The sequence below is a fragment of the Hoplias malabaricus genome, chromosome 12 (genome assembly GCF_029633855.1).
Source record: "Hoplias malabaricus isolate fHopMal1 chromosome 12, fHopMal1.hap1, whole genome shotgun sequence".
Taxonomy (NCBI): domain Eukaryota; kingdom Metazoa; phylum Chordata; class Actinopteri; order Characiformes; family Erythrinidae; genus Hoplias; species Hoplias malabaricus.
The window spans coordinates 31985220-32011015 of NC_089811.1; the positions used below are offsets into that span (position 1 = coordinate 31985220).

Consider the following 25796-nt stretch of genomic DNA (forward strand, 5'->3'; position numbering starts at 1 on the left):
AGGCGAGAAAGAAAGCGATCACTCGTGTGTATTCTAACACACTTGAATCATGCAGATGCTTATCAGAAATTAAAATGTCATGGGAGTATTTTTGGATAATAGTGAACAAAAATAAAAGATTCATTTTTAACATATAGCCTCAAGGGATGAGATTGAGAGAGAGATGGACAGAGATAGAAGCAGAAGAGGAATACAAAGAGAACAAACGTAGAGGTGTCAGAATATGTGAGAAACAGCGAAGAAAGAGGATGAAGGAGGGAGTAACAGGAGGAAAGAGGAAAATGGGTGGAAGAGAGACAATGAGAGAATATGAAAGACAGATGAGGTCAGAAAGAAAGTACAGGAAAAATAAACATAAGTAAGGAAGTAAGAGAATGAGAGGGGAGAGAGAGAGAGATAAAGATGGGAAAGAGACAGGAGAAAGGTAGAGAAAGAGTATGTTACAACACAGTGTTTTGAGTGATAAGTAAGAATGATAAGAATCACTGTAAACATTTTTATTACTTCAGAATTTCTGGCCTAACTATGTTCAGACAGAAATCCATCTTCACATGAATAATAGTAAAAAACAGGGATACGATAGAAGGGCGTACAGGACGTGCCATGCCTTCATTTCACTGTCAGATGTTTTATAGCAGACTCTTCTGTCTTCTTCTGTACTGGTTTACAATAGTTTTAAGGAACTCAAATAATTCATCCCCTCCCTCCAGTGTTTTATACTCTCTCTCTCTCTCTCTCTCATTCTCTCTCTCTCTCTCTAGCACACAGACGGCTCCCGGCCGATCTGGCTCCAGGCTGCTGAGTCTGGGTACCGCTTCACTTTGGGCTCCATCGCGGGAGGTGAGTGACGTCCATGCTTGGCCTGCTGAGGAGTAACTCGAGCTGGGCACACTGACATATGGAGGCCCCTGGACTGGTTATTGTCCTGTAGACTCAGAGAGAGAGAAATAGAGAGAGAGAGAGAGTGTGTGTGTGTGTGTGTGTGTGTGTGAGAGAGAGAGAGTCAGAGGCTGATCTGTGGCTCCAGGCTGTCTTTGCTGGGCAGAGTTCCGGAATGACACAAATCTCCCGGAATTGCGGAGGAATCTGAATAATTATGAAGGAGGAACTGATACAAGGAGAGCACTGACATAATGGCACACACACACACACACACGCACACACACACACATGCGCACACACACACACGTACATATGCACACGCGAGCACACACACCCACACACACACACACACACACACACACAGGCTTGTGTCTTGGACTGTTCCTGAGACTTTTTGAAAGAGTCTTTCTGTCTGTCTGCACACTCCCTCTCAGGGCTTGTGCTGGCACTGCTAATGCTTCAGGCCTCATGGACTTGCCATAATGACAGAGGCAACTGTCAAACAGTAACATCAGCTAGAATAAGTGATCATATCACTTAATGACTGAAATGTCACTTCAAAAACTATGTACTATATGGCATCAATATGCTGTGCTCTGCCATTTTTCATGGTAATGATGCTGGCTTATGTTTAGCATGTCTGGTAAATGCCAGTTCTAGCTGTCACAGTAAATCATATGTTATAGTAGTAATTTGTCCATGACTAAATGTTTTGCTATGTGATCTAATTAGTGATTGAATGATCCGATATACAGCATTGATATTGACCTCCTCCACCTTTATTGTATTGTTTTGTATAGTTAGGGGAAACCAATTTTTTAAACACTTTGTGTTAATAATTATATTGTCGCTGTCTAATGGAAACATTAATTCATCCATCCATCCATTATCTGTAACCACTTATCCAATTTAGGGTCGCGGGGGGTCCAGAGCCTACCTGGAATCATCGGGCGCAAGGCGGGAATACACCCTGGAGGGGACGCCAGTCCTTCACAGGGCAACATTAATTCATTCAATCATTCATTGTCTGTAAGCACTTATCCAATTCAGGGTCGCGGTGGGTCCGGAGCCTACCCAGAATCACAGGCCACAAGGCAGGAACACACCCTGGAGGGGGCGCCAGTCCTTTACAGAGCGAAACACACACACACACACATTCACCTACTAACATGTGTTTTGGGACCATGGGAGTGCACACCAAACTCCTCACAGACAGTCACCCGGAGCAGACCCTGGAGTTGTGTGACTGCAACGCTACCTGCTGCGCCACCGTGATGCCCTAATGAAAATATGTATCTCCAAAATAGTAACTTTTAAAGGAGAAAGAAAACACCTTCTTAAATTTCAGTGGAAGTCAAGGGAAAAAGTTTTTTTCCCAATACATTTGGAGCAGGGCAGCATAGTGGCACAACATGTAGTGTCGTTGTCACACAGCTTCAGGGTCCTGGGGTTGTGGGTTTGAGCCCTAATCCTGGTGATGTCTGTAAGGAGTTTGGTGTGTCCACGTTTTCTCCAAGTGCTCCAGTTTCCTCCCACGGACCTAAAACACATGTTGGTATGTGGATGGGATACTCAACAAGTGTCCCTAGGTGTGAGTAATTATGTGAGTGTGTGTCACCCTGAAAATGACTGGCGCCCCCTCCAGGGTGTATTCCTGCCTTGCGCCCAGTGGATCCGGACCCACCGGGACCCTGAACTGGATAAGAGCTTACAAACAATGAATGAATTTTGGACTATTGGCTCATTCATTATCAAATGTTCACACAGTTTGAAGGACAGCTGATGTTTCGCTTGTGAGTAGATATATTTTCATAATCAAAAACAGACATGTTTCAAGAGGGAAATTCTTAGAGAAAGATACTCAGACTCTAAAAATGTGATGATAATTTAGTAATATTTTTAGAAACTGTGGAGAACCTAAGGAGGCTATCAAACTGAAGCAGAATGAACTTTTACTTAATCTCTCCAAACTGGTTAGCGAAGCATAACAACCCAATATGTGCACTATACCACTAATATTTGAACTGAATCTCAAACTAAGTGTCATTCATGAAAAGATATTAAACTCGTTTTGCAGCTGTGAGGGGATTTACATTAGAATACCAGGTCAATAATGTAAAATACTAATAAAATAATGTTTAGTTGAATATCCTTTACGGTTCATATATGAAATATTGTCTAAAAATCCAAAGCAAGTAATATTATCAGTTACCGATGTATCTGCCAGTGTATAGTGTAATTAACACTTATCATATATGACCACAAAATGCTGTTTCCAGTTTCCATGGTAACTTCAGATCTCTTATAAGAAAATATCACTGTGTGTCTCTTATTTCTGGTATGCCTTTCCATCCATCCGTCTGACCATATTTTCCTTTCACACACTCTGTGCATGTTTCAAGGGCGCCATCCTTACACATGCTTTGAAGTTGAGACAAGACATGACAAGCTTTTGAGGCTGAGAGCAGCATTTATAGCCTACACCCCACACACACACTCACACACGGGAACTTATACAACAACATCTTAACTTTCCTTACACGCACACACTAACATTTAAAAGACATGCATATGAAATCAAGGTAGATTTGCTGCATGTTGGAAAATATGTGTGAGACAGAATCTGTAAGGATTTGATGGCACTGAGTCACAATAACATCAGTGAGATCAGGTACTGCTGTTGCAGTCTTAGTTTTGGATCACAAATGCTACTACAGCTTATCCATAATGTGTTGGGTGGATCTCCTTCATTCCTGAGAACTCCACTGTTCCATGACCCACTGCTGGGGAGGTTTTTACTCTTTTAGTCAACACATCATGGTGACCTTAAGTTCATTTGCAGCTGCTCCAGAACATCCAGTTTTTTTCATGTTTATATAATACGAACAGCTGAGTGTCTGTGTCCACAATAGGGAATGTCAGGGGATGTCTGCAAACTGGATAGACAATGAATAATATTCCCATTTTTGCTTTGCACAGTCTCTTTCTCAGGCTCATATAAACACACACATACAGAGTGTCTGTGGGAAATGGAGTTCTCACTGGCAGACAGCACACAGTCTTAGCCTAATGACTGTTTTCAGCACATGCAGTGTATTCAGGTATCTACAGCATGCAGAAGGAAAACACCAAAACAAAGGCACTTTAATCTGAAGCTGAAAGGCCATTAAAGGCAAAGCATATTTGTGTGAGCAACGTGAAAAGAGTTTATGCATTGTGTGTCTGTGTGTATTTGTAGGGCTGAGCCATACTTGTTGGGAAATTAAACATCATGTGTCCAAAAGTGTTAAGGCAGCACTTTTAATAAGTGACCCCTTTGGACGCAGGAATTAAAGTGCATATAGACAGGTCCATCTAATACATTTGGGATGAGTTTGAATGACTTTTGTGATTCAGAACTAATATTCCAGCATCCGCACCTGACATTAGGTTCCTGAGGCTGAATTATATCAAATATTTATATCAATGTTTGAATATCTAGTTAAAAAAAAACTTACTATAGACAAAGAGCATTCCCATGTCAAAGTTATCTGTAAGTGTTGTTTAATATATTTTATTTTCACATTAAATATATCATTATTAATTGCCCTTACCTATTTATACACTCATATATACACTCAGTTTGTGTCTGTGAGCTTTAATTTTCACACTTTATGTTGTATTTTATAGCCACTGGTGCCACAGCTGTGTACCCCATAGATCTGGTGAAGACACGCATGCAGAACCAGAGGTCCACTGGATCCCTAGTGGGAGAGCTCATGTACAAAAACAGCTTTGACTGCGCCAAGAAGGTGTTAAGATACGAGGGTTTCTTCGGCTTCTACAGAGGTAACATCACTACACCATGACAACCAAGTCCTTCTGAAGACGCCCAGAGCAATACATTTAAATTTTCTATTAACATAATCCGCACAGTTAGTTAACTAACCTAAAGGGACTGGGGGCAATTGATTTGGATTATTGTAGGAAAAGTAAGAGTGTCTTTTCAAAGGAAACTTTTAATGCCACCTACATTTAAGACGGATTATGATTCACTGTGCATTGCGTCACTGACATGTGTGGCCCTACACTGGATAATGCCAAAGCACACAACTCATAGTTGATACAACATTGAATAGTTAAAATAGTAAATAAAAGGGTCCCAGTAAATGACCCAAGTAATGTGTTGAACAAATTCTCTCTTGATTGCTCTCATGCTCTCATAATTGAGCCAAAGCCAGTATTTATTACATATCAGTTTAGCCAATCCAGACATTGCATTCCAAATGTTTTCCAGCACTGACTTCTAGATTCCAGTAAAACTGATTCTAGTCTAGAAAACAATCTGTCAGCTTTGTAAAAACCAGGATATTTATTTTTGAGATATTGTAATCATACATAATTAGAAAAAATATGCACATTTATTGTGTAATCACATTCTGCACCTCAAATAATCTTGGGTGTTGCAATCATATTAAATCTAGTCAACATTTCTGATTAAACTAATTAAACTAAACTAAACTTTTATATATGTACTAATTTTACCTTGTGATATTAATAGATTTGAATGTTGCTAGTTTCAATCTGCTTTATATCTTGAATCAATCCAGTGTTCTGTCAATAAAAACAGAAATGACTTTATAACACAGAAACAGTACTATGTTAAATAACCTCAAAAATTGATATTATTGTCATTGTCATTAATAAGATATACTGGCTAAATGTGTTTTCATTTCTGTTAATTTTGTACATTTCAATATGTTAATTTGCCTTAATACAATACTGTTCTGAACTATCTAATTGTATGATCCCTCAAAGCCTGTCTCTAGTGAAACAGAGAGTTTTAGCAGAAGTAGTGCAGCGGCTTCCCACACTCCACTAATCCAATGTACATGTTACATGTCCACATCTTGAGCAAAACTAAAGCCTCTTACAGACATTGAGGGAGTCCAAGACTGCCATCTGCTGCTGCTCCTCTCACTGCAACCTCTTCTCTTTATTTCTGTGGCTGTATTACTCTAGACTTCTCATCTCCCGTCTGCTGTCCCTGTCTTTCCCACTCTTGTTCTGCTTGTTCCCCCCTCCCCCTCTCTTTCTCTCTCTTTCTCTCTCTCTCTCTCTCTCTCTGTCTCTCTCTCTCTCTCTCTCTCTCTCTCTCTCTCTCTCTCTCTCTCTCTGTACTGTTGAGTGGTGTAGAAATGCACAGATGAATTGGGTAGGCTCTGCAGCCACTCACTCAGCAGTGCCTTTGCAACGTATTATACTCGCTGGAGGATATTTTACACACACACACACACTCTCACGGAAAATTTCACACATCCCAAACTCAGCAGGCCCTCAGAGTTTTATCAGAGCAGCTGACTGAAACCCACTGAAACAGTCCTCTCAACTCATGCATCACACTCACAAACACACAGATCTGCCACTGTTCTCTCTCCTACATAGTGCCATCAGCACTCAGACCTTTCAAAGACTCCAAAGTTTTGTCTTATTCTTATCTTGTTCATTTCAATGGTCACTTTGTTGACTGCTCTAATCAGATCTGCAAATTATACTCTGGCCTCTCTTGTCATTAGGGAAAATGATGGTGTCATTTCATCTGAACTGCATGCACACAACAGTTTAAAATGATATCACTGGCCTATGCTGGTCATTATTGGTAGAACACCATAGGTGATAAATCTCCAAATACTATTTAAATGCCAGAGATTATGTTTGATTTCTGTGGGTCTGTGTGTGTGTGTGTGTGTGTGTGTGTGTGTTGCGTGTGTGTGTATTCTCTCTCTCCTGCAGGTCTGTTGCCACAGCTGATTGGAGTAGCTCCTGAGAAGGCTATCAAACTCACTGCAAGTCATTAAAGCATCTACAATATATTAATCCCAAACCACTGCCTTGTCCTATTTTAAAGAGTACAAATAAAAACGTCCTCCAAGCTAATGTTTCCACTGCAGGATTGGTGACTGTATTTGTGTGCCTGAGCAGCAGAGTAACAGCAGAAAGATGAGCTTTTCCAAGTTGTGCTGGTTATAAAACCTCTGATTGTTTTGCAGGTCAATGACTTTGTGAGGGATAAATTCACTAAAAAAGATGACACCATTCCTTTGGCTGCAGAAGTGCTGGCGGGAGGCTGTGTGAGTATGGTTGCGTGTGTGTCCATAATGCATATGTAGAGGAGGGGTGTGCGTCTGTGTGTGTGTGTGTGTGTATGTGTAGTTTGAGTGTTGTAACTGGGGGCTGTTTCAATGTTGGGTGTGTGCTAGAGCATGGAGGATGTAAATGCTGACTTTATGAGTACATGTGGTGCTGGTGCTTGGCTTTGTGTATGTGTGTGTGTGTGTGTGTGGTGCCAGTGCTCAGCTGAATGGGCTCTTGTCCCTCATGTTAAGCTGGTCTGAGTGAGGCAGCTGCTCTCCTCTCTGTGCTCAACCCTTAATTGATTCTGATGTGGTGGACGTCAAACGCACTTTTTCTTCAAACTCAAACATTATGCCTGATTTTCCGCTTCCATTTAATGAATATTTACTTTGGTAAATGAATAAATAGCAAGCTTCAAACCAGACAAAAAGAGAGAGGAAAGAAGGAAGGGGTAAAAAAAAAAAAAAAAGAAATCACGTCAGCTAATTGAAAACTTCAGCGGCTCGTGATTTCCTTCTCCTTCAAGCAAACTTTCTGACAGATGTGAAACTACAATTACAAGCTCAGAAATGATAATGTCCTAAATGATTTTTCTCTGCAATTTGTGTCTCTGAAAGTGAGTGACCGCTTTGTTCGTCACTGAGCTGTCATAAGAAGCATCGGGGGCCAGTTTCTGGCCACTGTTCCTTTGCTCCCTGAACCCACTAATTGACCACAATTTGAAAAATGATTCCTGAGTGTGAGCATGCTTTTTTTAGCCGGGGCACTGATTTAGAACTCTTTGGCGTTGTGTGGTCAGTGGGCTTTAGAGGACGTGGGTGCAGTAATGCCCACTGTGTGTAATGAATCCTGGTGACAGAGAGCAGCCGGCCGGATAGAGTAGAGTGGCAAGAGCCAAGGCTGGACAAAAGGGGCTCGGGTCCGGGAGGTTGTGACCTCTGTCAGGGTGTAATTGGGGGAAGATGCCCTGGAGGACTCTGGGTAAAACTGGCTAGAGCTCGATCTTATTGAGTTTGACAGCAGCGTGCATACCTGTGGCCTTCTCAGCCTCGGGCGCTCAGGAACAGCCAACATGCAGACGAGCACAGCGTACACGCATCCTGCCAAGTACAATACGAGCCTCTGCTCTGGGGCACTGCAGCGCTTGAGCAGAAACATCAGGCAAAATGAAGCTTAGCTCTTAGAACCAGGAGAAGACAGAACATTGCTGCCTGATTATAAGCCCTCTTTAGTTTTGTACCATGATGATACAGTTTACATTTCCATATGTTCACAAATGCACAAATAAGGGAGGTTTTGCTGCTGTGATTTCCTTTTCCATTTTTGCACAAAAGCACCTTGAGTGCTAGTAGCGCTCTTTAGGAGATTGCTGAATATGCTTTTATAATAACATGCAGAAAACCTGATTTACATTCAAGTGCTGCATTGAGAACATAACTGTTTTATAATCAGAATTAATATACTAATTATGACCGTGCCATTATATATTATATATTTTGCATGTTTAATAAATGCATGCCCTGTGATGCCCTGCCTTGCACCAAATGATTCCAGATAGGCTCTGGACCCAAACCCACCCTGAACTGGATAAGCTGGATAAGTTTACAGGCAATGAATGAATCAATAATAAATGCATTAAATAGAGCAAAAAAAAAACATCTAATATCTATTGATATAATTCCACAGTGTACCGGATATCGTACGCATTGATCATGGACCATCACTGGGCTTTTTTTAGGAAGCAGATCGGATGTTTACAGAGTAGACTCCAACTCTGGGTGTCACCTCCACCCTCCTGTGTCCCTGATTAGGCTCCAGAGGGGTGATAGATGCTCCAGAGTCAGAGGGCATAAAGCCTTGGGCTGTCCCCACTCAGAGTGGACTGTCCCTGGGGAAAAGAGGGGGAGGCAGTGGAGAGTGTGTTAGGAGAAGAGACAGGGATGCAGAGGACTGGGGGGGACTGGGGGGCGGTCTCCAGCAAACCCAGAGAGGGTGCAGCCTTGGGGGCAGGGCAGAGAGGGGAGAGGGCTGGCGAAGAGGTCAGGCCTACTAGACTCCGTCTCACACCACCACTGATCCTACATGACCCCCAAGTTTCCGCTCTGAATGGACACTAGTGTAGTCACTCTGACATGGAGCCTAGACTCTGACATGGTGACATCACTCGCTTAAAGAAAGCTTTGTTTTAGGGTTTATATAGCTAATTTAGAAATGCTCACTGGGGTGGAGAACGCTGATGTGACAAATATTGGGGGCTAAATTGTCAACCTTAAGTGACCTCTCCTATCTGATCACCCCAAGAGACCTCAGATTCCTTGCTGGAAACCATCAGTGCTTTCTTATAGTAGTGTCATATTATTATTTTGGGCAGCAGTGATAGTTGTGATGAACATATATCTGCCTCACATTTAAATCTTTAGACAAAAATGAACAAATGTTTGGTCTATTTGTCTTACCATCCTATTTAATTTAGCTCTCTTTATATGTCAGTCCTAAAATATTACAATATGTGTGTTTGTGCCATTGGTGGTACTATGTTCTTAGGTCTTGTTAGTGGAGCTCTAAAACCTCTAATCACTTATAGTTGTATAGCTTCATAGTATAATGTAAGCTTACGTTTTATTTCTTCCATAGGCAGGAGGTTCTCAGGTGATCTTCACCAATCCCTTGGAGATTGTGAAGATCCGTCTGCAGGTGGCTGGTGAGATCACAACTGGGCCAAGGGTCAGTGCTCTCACTGTTCTGCGAGACCTTGGATTTTTTGGACTCTACAAGGTGAGCAAAGAGCTGGAATTCCTGTAGAGGTCATGTTGTTAGAGAGTGTACCTGGGTTGGACAATGAAACTGAAACACCTGGTTTTAGACCACAATAATTTATTAGTATGGTGTAGGTCCTCCTTTTGCGGCCAATACAGCGTCAATTCATCTTGGGAATGACATACACAAGTCCTGCACAGTGGTCAGAGGGATTTGAAGCCATTCTTCTTGCAGGACAGTGGCCAGGTCTCTACGTGATGCTGGTGGAGGAAAACGTTTCTTGACTCGCTCCTCCAAAACACCCCAAAGTGGCTCAATAATATTTAGATCTGGTGACTGTGCAGGCCATGGGAGATGTTCAACTTCACTTTCATGTTCATCAAACCAATCTTTCACCAGTCTTGCTGTGTGTATTGGTGCATTGTCGTCCTGATACACGGCACCGCCTTCAGGATACAATGTTTGAACCATTGAATGCACATGGTCTTACTGGTGCAATGTGCAATTAATGAAGATTGTCCACCACGCTGCTCCAATTTAGTCATGAAACCTCCCACACTACAATGACAGGTGTTTCAGTTTCATTGTCCAATCCCTGTATATTAAAGCTGATAGTCTGTACATTAAAAGCCCTGGTTTGCTAGAAGCACCATACTGCAGTGTTGGTTGTGGTCAAGCTGGAAACATTGCAGTAAGGGTACTCTGTGTCGTTGCATAATCATGATGAGATATTAAACACAGCAGCTTACCACTGTTCATCCTCACTATTTGTAGTGTAATTCATAACAAAACATCCAATACCACCTTATATTAACTCCGTTAATAAGGTGATATGACTAACATATCCTCGCTGTCCAATTAAAAACATGTATCTCCCAAAACAGAAGGAAAACTCCTGCTTAACTTTTAGTGGAAGTGAAGGTAAAAAGTTTTTATTATTTTAAAAATTTTGAAACATTTCTACTTTTCCATTCATCATGATATTTTCACACGATACGGACTGTGTTCTAATGATGTACTAAAAGTCCACAAAAATGGGAGCATATGTAAGTCTTTCATGGTGTCCCACAAAGACATACATGAACATTTCTCAGTTGTCACCAAAATTGTTTTACCGTAGATAGTGTTATGGCAACTGACACTTTTTAGAATGAGATTTTATAGTTGTTTATGTAGGCTTATGCCAGTAATCATAAAAGGCTTATGTTGGTGTCATGTAGCCTTATGAATGATGGCCAACTTTGAAATATTGCCAAACACACTAAAGAATCACACTCGAAACAGACTTGCTTATTCACACAGCCGTGCTGTTCTAAAACACACACGCACATTCAGGTTTGGCTTGTAGTCAGTGATAAACAGTAAAGGAGGTGGAAAGATTATGCTGTTGGAGCTCTCCAAGTTCCTGTGGCTTTTGCCTGTGATCTCCAATAGTGTTCTCTCTCTCTCTCGCTCTCTCTCTCCATATTCTAATGAAGAGCAGACAGTGTGCAGCTTGTTAAAACACCTACTTCCTTTCCACTGCATGGAAAGATGCAAACACGAGCTGCCTGTGTTTAAATTGTGTCTGCGTCTGGGATTCAGACAGCCTTAAGCTCAGTGTGTGTGTGTGTGTGTGTGTGTGTGGGGGGGGGGGTCTGCCTATGTTCGTGTGAGATGGATGTGTTTTCTTTATACAAAGAACACTATAAAATCTTCTGAAAAGTTATATGAAGCTTTTTATCTGAGCAGTAAACATTTATTTGTAAAAAAAATTAGAATAAACAATCATAAGCTGTTTTGTATGTCAGCGTCTTAGCTTAACCATTTCCAAACTCAAAGATGTTAAAAGTTTAACACTGTATGTAAACATTTAAAAACGTATACAGTCCACACATGGAAACAGAGCTCAAACCTCAGCCCATTTCTAATTCGTTGTTTTTATATTATGAAGAAAACCAACAAATGTATTTATATATCAGCTTTTTCCACCTATAGTAGTTTAGCCACAGCCCTGTTCAAAAGAGCATTTTTTAGCTCAAGCAGCTTTTGGAGCAAAGCATAAATTACAACAGACCTCATTTATAAATATTTGTGCAAATTTGTTATACTAATGGGAAAATATAAACTGGAAAATGGTCATGTAAAAATTAACGATCATGGCATATATCCGCAAAAATATTAAAGCTGCACCTCAAAAGGGAAAATAAATTAAGGAAAATGTAAGATATGGGCCCTTTAAATTAAATCAGGTGTGCTGCTGGAGGAATTTAACAACTCATTGGAGTAGCTGAACAAGTCCGCAACCAAAACGATATTCTTCTGTTATCATTTAACCAGCAGTCTATGCTGAGATCCTTCCTTGGTTCTGAACCTTGTGTTTGTGTGTATCACCTGAGCAGGACTATATCTAACTTGGAATCTTAATATTTTGTGGCTTGACTTTAGCTTCAGACCACACAGAACAGCTCTAGAAGTCTCCTGGGGCCATGCCTATGAAGCATCTGTTGATTTCTAATTCTATATATCTATATACACGTTGGTTGGTAGTGTCCCTAGGTGTGAATGTGTGAGTGTGTGTCACCCTGCAAAGGACTGGCACCCCCTCCAGGGTTAGTACTTGCCTTGCACCCAGTGATTCCGGGTTTGCCCCAGACGACCCTGAATTGGATAAGTGGTTATAGACAATGAATGTCTAAAGCATTTTTCTTATTTTTTCCACACTTTTTGTTTGTTAAACCATCAAGATTTTACTCCAAATAATTTCTCATAATTTTCATAGGTCTACTAAAATAGTTTCAAAACAAAAACTAAACAATAAATTATATCTTTGTGAGTGATATTACATATCAGCACTGTCACTCTTAAATGAAAACAAACAAACAAACAAACAAAAACAGCTGAACATACTTTCAGGCAAAGCTACCACCACGGTTTAATAGATAGGTCTACTGTTTGGAGCTTAATCCATAACAAAATATGGCCTGCAAAATAAACTTTAAATAAATGATTTTCAAACCACAGACTTTTCCACTTGAATTTCCCTCAGTCAGGGCTTGATGTGTAGTTGATTATCAGGTGTTTTTGTTACATATAAAGCAGCTACTTGGGGATTTCCAGGCTTGCCACAACGCTTTGTGAATTTATGGTAACAAGTTTGTGAAGTTGTCTAGCATTTTATATCCACAGTGCTCCTGTAATATGTTTGCTTTTACTTGCAAATTGTGAGGCCTTTCCTGCGTAAGCCTTTCTGCTTTTGGCCTTAGGGAGCAAAGGCCTGTTTCCTGAGAGACATTCCTTTCTCTGCCATCTACTTCCCGGTGTACGCTCATGCCAAGACGGAGCTGGCTGATGAAGAGGGCAGACTTGGAGCATTGCAGTTGCTCACTGCTGGAGCTATTGCTGGTACGCCATTGCTTGCATCTTCATCATAAACACCAGTCACCATACAACCAGTACAGCTTAGAAAAGTCTCACAAGCATGAGGACATACTTTTTCACAAGTGAGGGCTAGTGCACCTGTAGTCAGGCAGGAAACACTACACTGCAATAGCAACCACCTGGAACATCATGCACATAGCAAAAGCCCGAGGTACCTTAGAAACACGTTCAGTACAACAGCAACTTCTTACAGACAACCGAGCAAACAACATTATCTGCCCTGTGTTGTGCCTCCTTCAAAAAACAGTCCAGGCTGAAAACCTTGTTACAGTTTTAACGTGACCAATGCTACACTGATGTAGGGAGAAAAGTCTAAATTGTTTTAAATTACATAAAGAGGAGGCAGGTATTTTTTCAGCTTAATTTCTACTACAGAGAGTCAGGGGTGTATGGTATACTTAAGAAGTTCAAAAATGTTTACATACTACATCAAATTTAAATTGTAAAATTAGGGATTTTGTTTTTTAAAAAGTTTCAACCAATCAGTTCATTTACAGCCAGATTATTAACACTTGGTGAATATGGCCCATCAGGTGTACAAAAAATCTTTACAATATTTGTTGTAACTAATTTGTTGTAGAATTCAAGTATTCTCTTCCTCCTACAGACAATGAATGAATGGATGTTGTAGTGTTTAAAATAATCTCTATTTAGAACACAAACCTAAAAGTTAAATATTAATATGTTGTGTTCACAAACGCTAACCAAAATCACTAAACCAAATCAAAACACCAAATCGTCTAAACCCAAACTCTCACCTACTTTTGGATGCAATATTTTCCCGAAGAACAGAATGTATTAATGCACATAGTTTTGCTGCAATTTTTTCCTTGACGGAACTCATAATGAATGCAGTGAGGAATAAATTATTCTCACTTGCCATTTTCAAACTATTCATTTTTCACTATTTTTGTTGGATAAAATGAAAATTGTCATTTTTAATATGATGCAGCATTTACCATAAAATTACAAAAGAGCCAGAGAATGTGTAAAATTAAAATAGCAATTATGTTACACTAAAAAAAAAATCAAAGCTTGTTTTCCTAATGTATTCATTCATTCATTGTCTGTAACTGCTTATCCAGTTGAGTGTTGCAGTGGGTCCGGAACCCACTTTGAATCACCGGGCGCAAGGCAAGAACACTCCCTGGAGGGGACAGCAGTCCTTCAACAGGGCGACACACACTCACACATTTGTTTTCTTAATAAAATGTACAAATAAATACAAAAACACAGCTTTGTTGTGGACAAATGCATAAATCATCCTAAATAAATTATCCCAACTTATCAGTTAATCAGTATTTAGAGGATTGATCTGTCTTCCAGAATAATATAAACTATATAAAAACAGCAGTGTAGAATGTTTGTCAATGTGAATGTTGTTTCCTAACACTGGAGTGAATATATACATTTAAATAGCGGTGTTAGTTCAGAACTAACTCCAGTTCTCCATTACGTGCAGATCAGATTTTGCATGGCACCTTCTCTGTCCACAGTGGATAAGTGAATGTGTCTTGTATAGGTGTCCCTGCTGCCTCTCTGGTGACCCCTGCTGATGTCATCAAAACGCGTCTGCAGGTGGCCGCCCGTGCTGGACAGACAACATACAGTGGCGTGATTGACTGCTCCAGAAAGATTCTGAGAGAAGAGGGTTTCAAAGCATTCTGGAAGGGAGCTGGAGGTACATGTGCATGCACACGCACACACACACTGAATAGAGCAGTTCCATGACTGTGGACTGAGGTACACCTTGGCTTCTGTAATTGCTTCATAGATGAGGACAATGTACTTGTTTTAGTGTATGAATGCATGAGAGAAAGTGCATCAGTCATGCAGGTTTTTGTTCTTCTCCCAGCACGTGTTTGTAGATCCTCTCCACAGTTTGGTGTTACGCTGGTCACCTATGAGCTCCTGCAGAGATGGTTCTACATTGACTTTGGAGGACAGTACGTGCTGCATTGAATTTTATCTGCACCATTTCAAAACCAGTGGATTTACATTCCCTAACTGAATTCTGTTTCTCCTTCTGAGCAGCCGTCCCACAGGATCAGCGCCCACTCCAAAGTCCCGGATCTCTGAGCTTCCTCCACTCGATGCGGACCACATCGGCGGTTACCGACTGGCTGCTGCTACGTTTGCTGGAGTAGAAAACAAGTTTGGTCTCCACCTGCCGAAGTTCATATCATCAGGTGCTATAACCAGCAAAGTTGCTCGCCCAGAGCATTCCCCCCAGGCTTCATAGAACTCCATTCAGCTCCAACCAGCTGCATGATCACACATCAGCTGTGAGGCTGAACAAGAAAAAAGTCTGTCTCTCTGCTGCTTTTTCCTTCAAACTGTGCCATTTTCCCAGTGCATTTCTTCAAGCTGTTCCCCTTATTGTAGCCCACACCCCTCACCCCCTGCATGAACAGGGATCTATTAATGTATTTATTAATATTTGCATGGTTTGCCCAAATGTTAATGTACATATTGTATGAATGTGTGCAGAAATATTTCACATTAGTGGGGCTGTACTTATAATCTGTAGAAATAAATGAAACATCTAACTGAAAGGAAAAAAGTAATGTTTATGTGAAAATTTAAGTTTTGCATAAGTTCCTCCTTTAGAAATATGGCATTATGTTTGCACACATACTGCATTGTTCTGATATGGTGTACAAATATATATAATATAATAAAAAGGATTTCACTGTTCTATTTTATTGAAATAAACTTTAAAGATTTCACTTTAAATTTGTGTAAAGTCCTTGTCTTGCTATTTTTGTGAAAATATGTTAGCATTTCACCTTTATTCTTCAGTGAACCAGAGAAAAGATTGTGAAAAACCAAAAGAATCAATCATGGAAGCAGTTAGGTTTAGAAACTGGAATTTATAGAGGTATACAAAGACATTCAAAGAGGTGGAAGAAAAGCTATTTGTTCATATAGGTTATAAACGAACTTGTAAAGCTGGAAGAGGATGAGCCAGTTTTGAAAAAGAATGGCTTTAAAGTTTCGGCAGTCTGATGACAAACGTACAGCATCACATTGTGCATAATAAATATGTGATTCGGGTTAAGTACTGATTGTGAAGACATACAAAGGTTTATCAATAACCAGCATAACAGCGAGAGATGGAGTAGCATTAGCAGCTGATAGTAAGCCTTATTCTTAGCTGCCCCATTGGACAAAGTAAATCCAGTGTGTTCATAAATTCACTCTGAAACTTTTATCAAAAGTTAAAAAGCTCTCTTATCATCAGAAAACAGAGTGCTTAATTTAGTGTAAAATATAAACATGACATATGCACACAGATACCTGATTCGTTGTGTATGATTAATCCATACCTAGTTGAAGACTGTATGTCCTGTATTTGAAACTGCTCTGGAACAATCTGGCAACTACAAAGTTCTAGGCTGGTCACAGGGAAAGAGTGTAAACCTAATGATCTGATTACAAAAGATACAAGTGAATTCATAAACACACTCAAACACCAGTCAACAAGTGCTTTATAATTTATAAACAATAAAACAAAAACCTACTGTTTACAGCTGGTTGATAACTGGAAGTTTAGAGATCATAGGTCTGTGGTGCATCACAAAGCTCAGGTGTAAATAACACTGGAATCACCTTGAATATACCTTGAGGCCAACTTGCAAACATTCCTTTATATTTTCTACATTTTAAACTTTAAGGCTTCATGTTCTGGGGAAGAGAGAACAACACTGGTAATTTCTAACCATTATCATTGCTTTACTATATGAGCAAGGACTCTTTACTCAAACCCAAAGAGAAGTCAGAATTCAAGTCCAGTTTGCTAATTATATTACTACATTGTCAAAGGAAGAGGTCTTCATAATCATTAGCATTGTCATCATCATGCCTGGATGGGATGCATTTTTTGCATTGGAAACCTGTAGCTGGTTTGAGGAATGCCGATTAGGACGAGAGGCGCTGGGCCGCCAGCTCTTCGGCGTCATCTCGGTTTTCGTTGATCTCAGCCAATGTCCTCACAAAGCGTGTCCACTCATCATTCCTTGGCACAGCAATCTGCTGTAGAGGAATAGATGCAGTGAAGCAAAGATGTGTAGCAAAAGGCATGTAGTCACCTTTTATCCTGCCCTCAATCTGATGTGTAAAATCTGCAGTGCAATTCACAGACTGTCACAGGACTGACCTCACACAGAGGGAGGCCAGCAACTAGTCCTGCTCTCCTGCTCATTACCTTTCTCATACACTCTCAGCAGTGCTCCACCTCTCCCAGCATCTCACCATCTGTCCGATACCTTCTCTTAGTCACTTTTTTGCCTTCTCTTTTTAACAGCTCTATAGTCTCTGATTTCTCTCTCTTTCCATTTGCACACTCAGCTGCCTATTACAGATGTGTCCCAGGCACTCTACAGCCCCTTGGGGTGCTGGCCTTCAGGGACCACTCACTGACAAAGGGTTAATTGTGGTCTTGTATCATAGGTCTATTTTTCTGCTGTGTCTGACCCAAAGAGGACACCTACAAAACCTGCACATTATGAGATATGTCACAACAGGGTTTAAGATCCTCCTGAGATACTGCAATAGATGCTCCATTGAGAGGAAATAAAATCACTATATTTGCTAAATCATTAATCTCAAAGCCTCTGGAAAAAATACATGTTCTAATATATGTATTTAATATATCTTCACATGTTTCTATGTCTTTTGTACGTTTCTTCTTCCAAATTTTACAAAACGTTATTACCAGAAGTAAAGCTAGAAGACATTTTTAATGTTTTACGTAATCTATCTCAGTCTCTCAGAATACTCACTTCTCCAATATCATAAATGTGAATCTGTCCATCAGAGTCACCAACTGCAATCTCTCGGCCTGACTGTGCCCATCTCAGCCTGTTCAGAGCAGGGGTCCCTTCCACTGTAATACTCGCAGTGGGCACCTACACAAACAAGGCAGCAGCAACAACAACTTAGTACAGTACTTTGGTTCCTACATAAAGCAAAATGAACACTGAAGTTAATACACATGTAAGTCTCGTGTGTGTGTGTGTGTGTGTGTGTGTTAGAAACACCTCAGTGTCATTGTTGAGGTTCCACAGGTCTAAATGTCCAACTCCATCCACGCAGGCAAACAGAGCAGGGTGAACAGGAGACCACATCACATCATAAACATAGTCCGAATTATCCTCAAATGAGTACAGGGGTTTATTATTCTGCAGGAATGAAAACAAGCAATTTTACTAAGGTTATTTCAACTCTTGTGTGATCAATGTGTCATGACTTACTGTGATATAGAACTAATCAAGGTAAAGATTTATGCCTGCCCTTCCACTCCAATGGCTGATTTTGGTAGATTTTTAAAAAATGTCATAAAATATATTACAATTAGTGATCGACCGATATATCAGCCGGCCGATTAATCGGCTGATTTTTGGCATTTTTTTTTAAAATATAAATCGGCATCGGCCAACATATTAGCGCAAGAGGCCAACATTTACACAATGCACACAGGCAATGCTGTGGGCAGCTCCATCATTCTGGCTGTTAGAGCACCCCTTGTGTTCATTTTGCCATCTTACAGGCAGACATCACTGAGCACAAATACAGGAGTACAAGCCTCCAACCTGTAGCTGTATGCCGTCTCATCAGAGAAAACGGTATGAATTATTTTCTCTTCTTCAGCTCTCACTATTTGTTACTGGCTGCACATAGCAGAGAGCATGTTTTCAGCGCCTAACAGACACAGACACCACGCGAGACTCAAACAGTTCTGTTTGACAGCCACAAGCTCCACAAACAATAATCAAGTCAATAAACATGTTTCAAAACTTAGATTTCTTTTACTAGTTACATTTCCCCCACTGAGGACATTTAAATGCAGCAGGGGTGTGGGGAACGTTGCCTCGCTCTACAGCCAATCAGAGTGCAGCTCTTGCCTTTTAACACGTCAGTCATTTAAAGGAACACTGTACTCAGTTAGAAACAAATGTCAACATCAGAAATAAACTCAGTACATCAGAATAAAATACACCATAACTAAGGGTTTTTACTGGTTGGTGAGGGGTAAATGGCCACTTGGTGAGGGACAGGAGACGAGTTTCTCATAGAAAGTAAAGAACAACACTAAGATGTTGACATTAGGTCTAGACAAGATATATACACTGTATTTCTGCAGTAAAAGTAATCATTTTCCTTATGGAGAGCTTGGGGTCTAAAGAGACACTTGGAAAGGCTACTGTCCACTGTCTGCTCCAGCTTCAATAACTTCAAATCAATGGGAGGTATCAACTCCACATTTTACCTCATGAAAGTAGACCCCTGGAGACACAAATAAAAAAAAAAAAAAGTAATGGGACTCATTAACTCTTCAGTTTATAGTCACTAACATTAAAAAAAATAAAAAAAAAATAAGACAAGCGCCTACATTTTTTTGTGGTTTTCATAAGGTTTTGACCACTTCATATATATTTCAGGACCTCGAAATTGTTTCTTTTACAAATTTGAAGGGTTTTCTGTAAAAATAAATCATGATAATGTCTGTAATTTATTCACTGCCTGAGGAATGGGAATATCGGTTTTACGATAAATCGGGAAAATTGGCATCAGCCATCAAAAAACCCATATCGGTCGATCACTAATTACAATGCATGTTATATAGCATTTAAATTTATGAAATAATTTAAATAATTCAAGTGTTTAACATACTATTTCAAAAGTAATGATTTAATCCAACATTTAATTAATTGATTCCAATTTTAATAATTTGCGAACTTATTTATTTATATAATATTATCACCAATATCCTTCCATGTATTTCACACATTATGCCTCCATCACATTTTTGGAGAGAGTTTCATACCTTAAATTCTAAATTAAAATTCATTTAATTTATAAAATTACAAATTCGGGTTTTTACTGCATTTCATAAAATATCTCAGCTTTCATGGAAATTTAATTTTGTATAATGAAGACTGGCTGATGACGAAAAATGTCCCTGTTTATGAGATATGTCAAATAAAAGAACCAGAAGAGATGGCAGTCATTAAGATTCATTAAGAAATTGGACACATTTTTCAAACAATTGATAGAATATATGTTTGGAAATTATAATTTTTCAGAACAATAAATGTTGCCACAGAGCAAAGAGCATTAAATATACTTTTCAGAAACTGAAAGACAGAATCAACAAACAGCCAGATATCAGTCCAGTTGAATATTTATGGTGGAATTCAAATAAGTCCATGACAAGTCTCTATCGTGCAAAGCTGATCTGTAAAGTGCTATTCAAAAAATTACAACCAGCTGGATGCAGCATATTATTTTTCCATTAGTGAAGACCATGTCTCAGTGTATTTAAGTGTGGGGTGGAGCAACAGCGAACTAATTGTGATTTTATTTGTTGATGATTCCATAATTTTTTCCTCAACACTGAGTTGTTTCATACATTTGGAATAAAATATGCTATTAGTTCCAACAGTTGAACTGTTTTTCATTGTGGCCAGTTTCACAAAGCCAGAATGTTCAGCTTTTTTCATGTTTTTTCATGTTCAGCTGTAACAATTTTTTCATATCTGTGATTTTTTGAATTGCTACATAGTAAAAATTACAGGTAAATATTCTCAGTGTGGTGATTCCATAATTTTTGCCAGGATTAGTAAACTAAGAATTTTCAGTGTTGAATATAGAAAGTGTTATCCTGGTTGGCATTTTTTACTTTATTTTAGCATATGCTTCCAGCCTAAAACTTTAGGCTGCAAAAGTTGTTATAGTACCTTGGTGCTCCAGAGTTTGACGGTCCAGTCGAAAGATGATGTGAGAAACAGATGAGAGAAATCAACAGGACCGGCTGCTGTATGGCAGTGGATACCTGTGATGGGCCCATGGTGACCCTCAAACATCTCACTGATACCTGCCTTACTGCTCAAACACAAACAAGCACACACATAAACAGGACTCTGATTAAATCAGTATAAATGTAATGATCATGTATACTATGATCACACAATTATAATACACTATAGTGCATGAACTCCATGTACCACTTTATTGTAGATCACTGCTCATAAAACGTTAGTATGCCTACATAAGCCATTACACCTGACAATGTCAAATATCTACAAAGACTATAATGGCTTACTCCAACAAACATCTCATACCATAACTAGGGTGAAACTGAGTAAAGTGACAGTTTTATGAACAATGACTTACAGTAAAATGTTACCAAATATAGTATAGAAAATGTAATCACACTTATTCTGCACCAGAAGTTAGCATTAAAACAACAAATAAATGGCAAATGCAAAGCACTAAGTGCATGTTTGTGTATATGAGTCTGTGTGTCCCACACCACCCTGCTGCTCATTACTCTGAGAGGTAAATAGCCAGTGTGAGAGCTGCTTCTGCCTTATTAGCCGAGTTGAGATGAGAATATCATAATCATAGCATCATAAATGAAGTGGAAACACTGCCGCTCTCTCAATCACTGCTGAGGACAAGCACACAGCTTAACAGCTCACTGACTAACTGCACTGTTCTGACTGGCTCTGAATGTGACACCATCTACAAACAAGAGAGATATGCCCCACTCATTATTCAGGTAAATTCAACATTTCTATTCAACATTTTCTGTTTTATCCCCATCACTGAAATTACTTTGGCATCCAGTTTGTTTGCTCTTATAACCAATGCTGGTTTGTTTAATGCATGGGAGCAATATGATTACATGTCATTTTTATACATTACAAACCATTTTTGAGTGTCTCATGGGTTTCAGCAGAACTTCTACACAAAGTAACTTAAATAGTCTTTAAAATACTCTCAGACCCAATTTGTAGTAAATCTATACCACCTGACTGGATATCTTATTTTATTATTTTACTATGCAATGAGTTTAACATCTGTTCCTACATTTACAATCTTAGGAATTCATAGTGTTTCATTGCTTTATTGGTGCATACTGTCCATTCAAACTCGTTAACAAACATCAGAAATAAATTGCATAATATATATTACTAAACTGTCATCAAGTATCAACCACTGATTTGGGGTAAACAAAACATCAAGAGCCACAAATTTTAGTTCTATAAAAGTTATCTTAATTTCAAGTGGCGGTCAACACACAGACCGCCATTCAGGCAAACAACATTTAGTGTTCAAATTTTAAGTTAGAAAAAACATTCAGCCCTATTAATGATATTATATTTCTTGACACCTATCCTAGACACATTTACACACAAACAACATAGTCTTAAATCAGGCATACCAGGGGAAAAATTTCAAATTATAAAACATTTTGGTTTCCATGTTCACATGTAAATTATTGTCAGGAAAAAGTGTATAAGTGGAACATGTATCATCCCAAGATAAATTATGTACTTTTTAACCACTTCAGAAAGAGAAAAAGAAAAAGAGAGCGAGCTCTACCTGCCATGCCGGCAGGCTGTGTAGACAGATCCATCTTCACTGCCTACCACAAAATTATTGACGTCACCCAAGGGAAAGGACATGGAGGTGACTGCCACTGCCTTAGACTGTTTAAACACCAACTCCATACTGTCCTGCAGATAGAAATATATATGACTCTTAACTGATGACGTAAATTCAGCCAACACTTCATGAATGTCTAATATCTAACATTGTGGTTTGGCAAAACATTTAGAATGACAAAGTAAAGGTAATGTTATTCACACTAAAAATACATAACATTTTAGAGAAATTGACCTTTAGCTGAAAAAAACATGCTGGGACTGTATGTGGTAGGTCAGTTGGCTTCCCAAGTCCAGAAGCTCTTCCAAACCACTTCCTCTAGCCTTATGCCCTTTAGTGTGTCCCCAAGTTTCTTTAACAATTTCTCCGAAAACGTCTCAAACGACTCAAAGCTATAAGAATGATTTTTTTTATTGCTTTATTGCCACATGTGTACATGTGGAATAGGTGTGTGGTTACTGAAGAAACATCTGGCTGTCCAACTCATTTTACTTATGAGAGGTGTGATTAAAAGAGATTGGTTACCTGAGGCTGGGACAACATGTCCAGACTCCATGAGCACATTTTACCATCGGTGGAGATGCTGATCAGATTGTGAGCATTTTGAGTGCCAACGACATTCACACAGTAAACAGGATGCTACAAAAATAGCGAGAGATTAGGGAGATAAGATTGACAACATTGGCACAAAAATTTAATATGTATATGAAAATCTAAAAGACACAACAGTAAAAAGTGCACGTAGACACCTATGTAAGTTATTGATCACATTTACCAGTGAGATATAATTAAATGAAGCTAGACAACACAAATTCCTAATGGGCTTGTGGTATACTGAGGACATTAATGCAAAAGTGTAATTTCACATGGGAGATTTGGTTCATATGCCACCTGATTTCAAAATAGCATACATACTCTGCTTTATGAATGAGGTAAATTGTGTCCAAAACCTACATTCAGATAAAGCATTTATTTTTACTGTCTAGTGATCTCTATGTTTTAGTGATGGTGAGTGCACCATCATCTCTCCCCGTATTCACTGTAATTGATCACATGGAATATATGGTTCAGAAGCCCAGCTCTACCTGCTTTATTATTCATGCACTGCATTGAAGCTGCTGTTGTAATCAACAGGCAATCCCACCCAATGCATAGCAATCTCCTGGTTTATGCCTCTCTTGATGATGCAAGTAGCCATACCGTGTGAGCAGAGGCAGAAAGTGGGGTCCTCTGGACAGGGGTCCGCTTGTTACTCCGATTGTCCCACAGCACAATCTGTCCTGAATATGTTCCACCTACCACCAGGTTAGGATGGAATTTAACAAATGCAGCTGACATCACTGCAGACTACAGAAAGAGGGGCAAAAAGTTGAATAAAAACGACTAAGAAGATAACTATTTAACAATGAATTCTACATGACAGAGTTACAAAATCAACCCTCTGACGAAAGCAGAATTTTTAGGTAGGATTTTCTTGTCTCATGTGTCTCAAGTATGCAAATCCCTGGACGTCTTCCATTTCATTATACATACTTTATACACTGAAACAAAAGCATTTATTTCAATATACACCATGTATTCAATATTAAATATTGTCACCATAAAATCATGGACTTATTTTCTGCACTAGAAAAGATACACAAGGATTGTTCAGGTCATCAGGTAAATACATACCCCATTACCAAAAATGTTGGGATCTTCAGTAAAATTTAAATAAAAACAGAATGCAATGATGTGGCAATAATTTAAAAAATTACAAATCAGTGCCATGGGTGAGTTTTCAGAGAGACTGAGCCTTTCAGAATTAAAGATGGAGAGGGGTTCACCATTCTGTAAAAGACTGTGGGGGCAAATAGTGAAATAAATTAAATAAAATCAAGAATGATGTTCCTCAACATTAACCTACAGATTTCTTCATTTACAGTACATAATATCACTATAATAAGTGAATCTGAAGAAATCTTGCATTGGCTCCGAAAAAAATCTTAAAACCAGTGTCTGAACACAGTTCTTTGCTGTATCCACAAAAGAAAATTAAAATTTATTCATGCAAAGAAATAACATATATAAACAACATCCAGAAATATTGCTGCATTCTCTGGGCCAGAATTCATTTAAGGTGGATAAAGGCAAAGTGGTATGGATGAAGTGGTGAATAAAGGCAAAGTTGCTATAACCACACAGTTTGAAAGCCAGCATCTGTGATGGTATGCAGGTGCATTAGTGCACGTGCCATGGCTTAATTGCACATCAGTTAAGGCACTGGTAATGTTGAAAGATATATACTGGTTTTGGAACAACATTCTGCCACTTATACTAGTATTTTTCAGGTAATTCCTTGATTTAGCAAAACAATGCCAATCCAAATTCTGCATGGATTAAAACAGCATTATCCTGTAGTAAAAAAAAATAAATAAAAAGAATGGCTAAATGAATTAAGACATACTGAAACATGTGGCGCATTACAAAATTAAAAACACTACTATGAAGACCCGACCTGTTGAGCAGCTGAAATTCCATAACAAACGAGAATGGGAAAACACTTCATTTTCAAAACTCAGTTCCTAATGATTTACAGAGTGTTGTTAACCCCAGTGATACACATGCCCCTGTCCCAAAATATTTTGGAATATATTGCTGGCTATTAAAAACAAAATGGCATAAATAAGCAATACCTTTTCTCAGTTCCAATGTCTGAAATGTTATCTTTGAACTGTTTTCAATTAAATATAGGGCTTAAAATATTTAACCATCATTGCATTCTGTTATTATTTACATGGTGCACAGTGTGACAACTTTTCTGGAAATAGGGATTTGTATAAACCTCCCCATCTCCCAACATAATCCTTCACGATCTAACCAAACGCTGCCTTTATATACCCTGTGAGATTTCTAAAAGCTTAGGTCCAATGAAGGTAGAAAGTTTCTGTTCCAGCTTTTAAGACTGAGAATTTTTCCACACACACACAAATGGAGGGTGGTAAAAGTTCACACTTAAAAATATAGTATATAAAAAAGTTTTTTCTAGGTCTGTGTAGAGTGTGTGAGCCATGTATCCGCTCTGGAAGCCAGCACATATGGTTCTACTCAGCCTGTCCACAGCAGACCACCTCAGGGCAAACATACACATACACAGAGCTAAAACTAGGATAAGGACTTGTGTTTGG

The 25796-nt window shown here is 39.1% G+C and overlaps 2 protein-coding genes across 5 annotated transcripts in view; one reads left to right on the forward strand and one right to left on the reverse strand.

The window, feature by feature from the left end:
• LOC136664239 (electrogenic aspartate/glutamate antiporter SLC25A12, mitochondrial-like) overlaps window positions 1-15916 on the forward strand; it is a 28918-nt gene extending 13002 nt beyond the window's left edge. The window contains exons 10-18 of the mRNA XM_066641349.1: window positions 762-840; window positions 4552-4710; window positions 6655-6707; window positions 6912-6992; window positions 9631-9771; window positions 12999-13137; window positions 14696-14854; window positions 15029-15119; window positions 15208-15916. Of these exons, the coding sequence (XP_066497446.1) occupies window positions 762-840; window positions 4552-4710; window positions 6655-6707; window positions 6912-6992; window positions 9631-9771; window positions 12999-13137; window positions 14696-14854; window positions 15029-15119; window positions 15208-15415 (1110 nt within the window). The 3' untranslated portion in view covers window positions 15416-15916. The remainder of the gene's footprint in view (window positions 1-761; window positions 841-4551; window positions 4711-6654; window positions 6708-6911; window positions 6993-9630; window positions 9772-12998; window positions 13138-14695; window positions 14855-15028; window positions 15120-15207) is intronic.
• A 127-nt stretch (window positions 15917-16043) lies between these two features.
• Window positions 16044-25796, reverse strand: part of dync1i2a (dynein, cytoplasmic 1, intermediate chain 2a) — a 32600-nt gene continuing 22847 nt past the window's right edge. The window contains exons 11-17 of one of the 4 annotated variants that reach the window (XM_066641351.1): window positions 23830-23976; window positions 23155-23268; window positions 22567-22700; window positions 20916-21060; window positions 18216-18356; window positions 17958-18083; window positions 16044-17205 (exon numbers count right to left, since the gene is read on the reverse strand). In XM_066641351.1, coding sequence (XP_066497448.1) covers window positions 17095-17205; window positions 17958-18083; window positions 18216-18356; window positions 20916-21060; window positions 22567-22700; window positions 23155-23268; window positions 23830-23976 — 918 coding nt within the window. In that variant the 3' untranslated portion in view covers window positions 16044-17094. Of the gene's footprint in view, window positions 17209-17957; window positions 18084-18215; window positions 18357-20915; window positions 21061-22566; window positions 22701-23154; window positions 23269-23829; window positions 23977-25796 lie in introns of all 4 variants that reach the window. The other 3 variants (XM_066641353.1, XM_066641350.1, XM_066641352.1) reach the window with 3 other exon arrangements.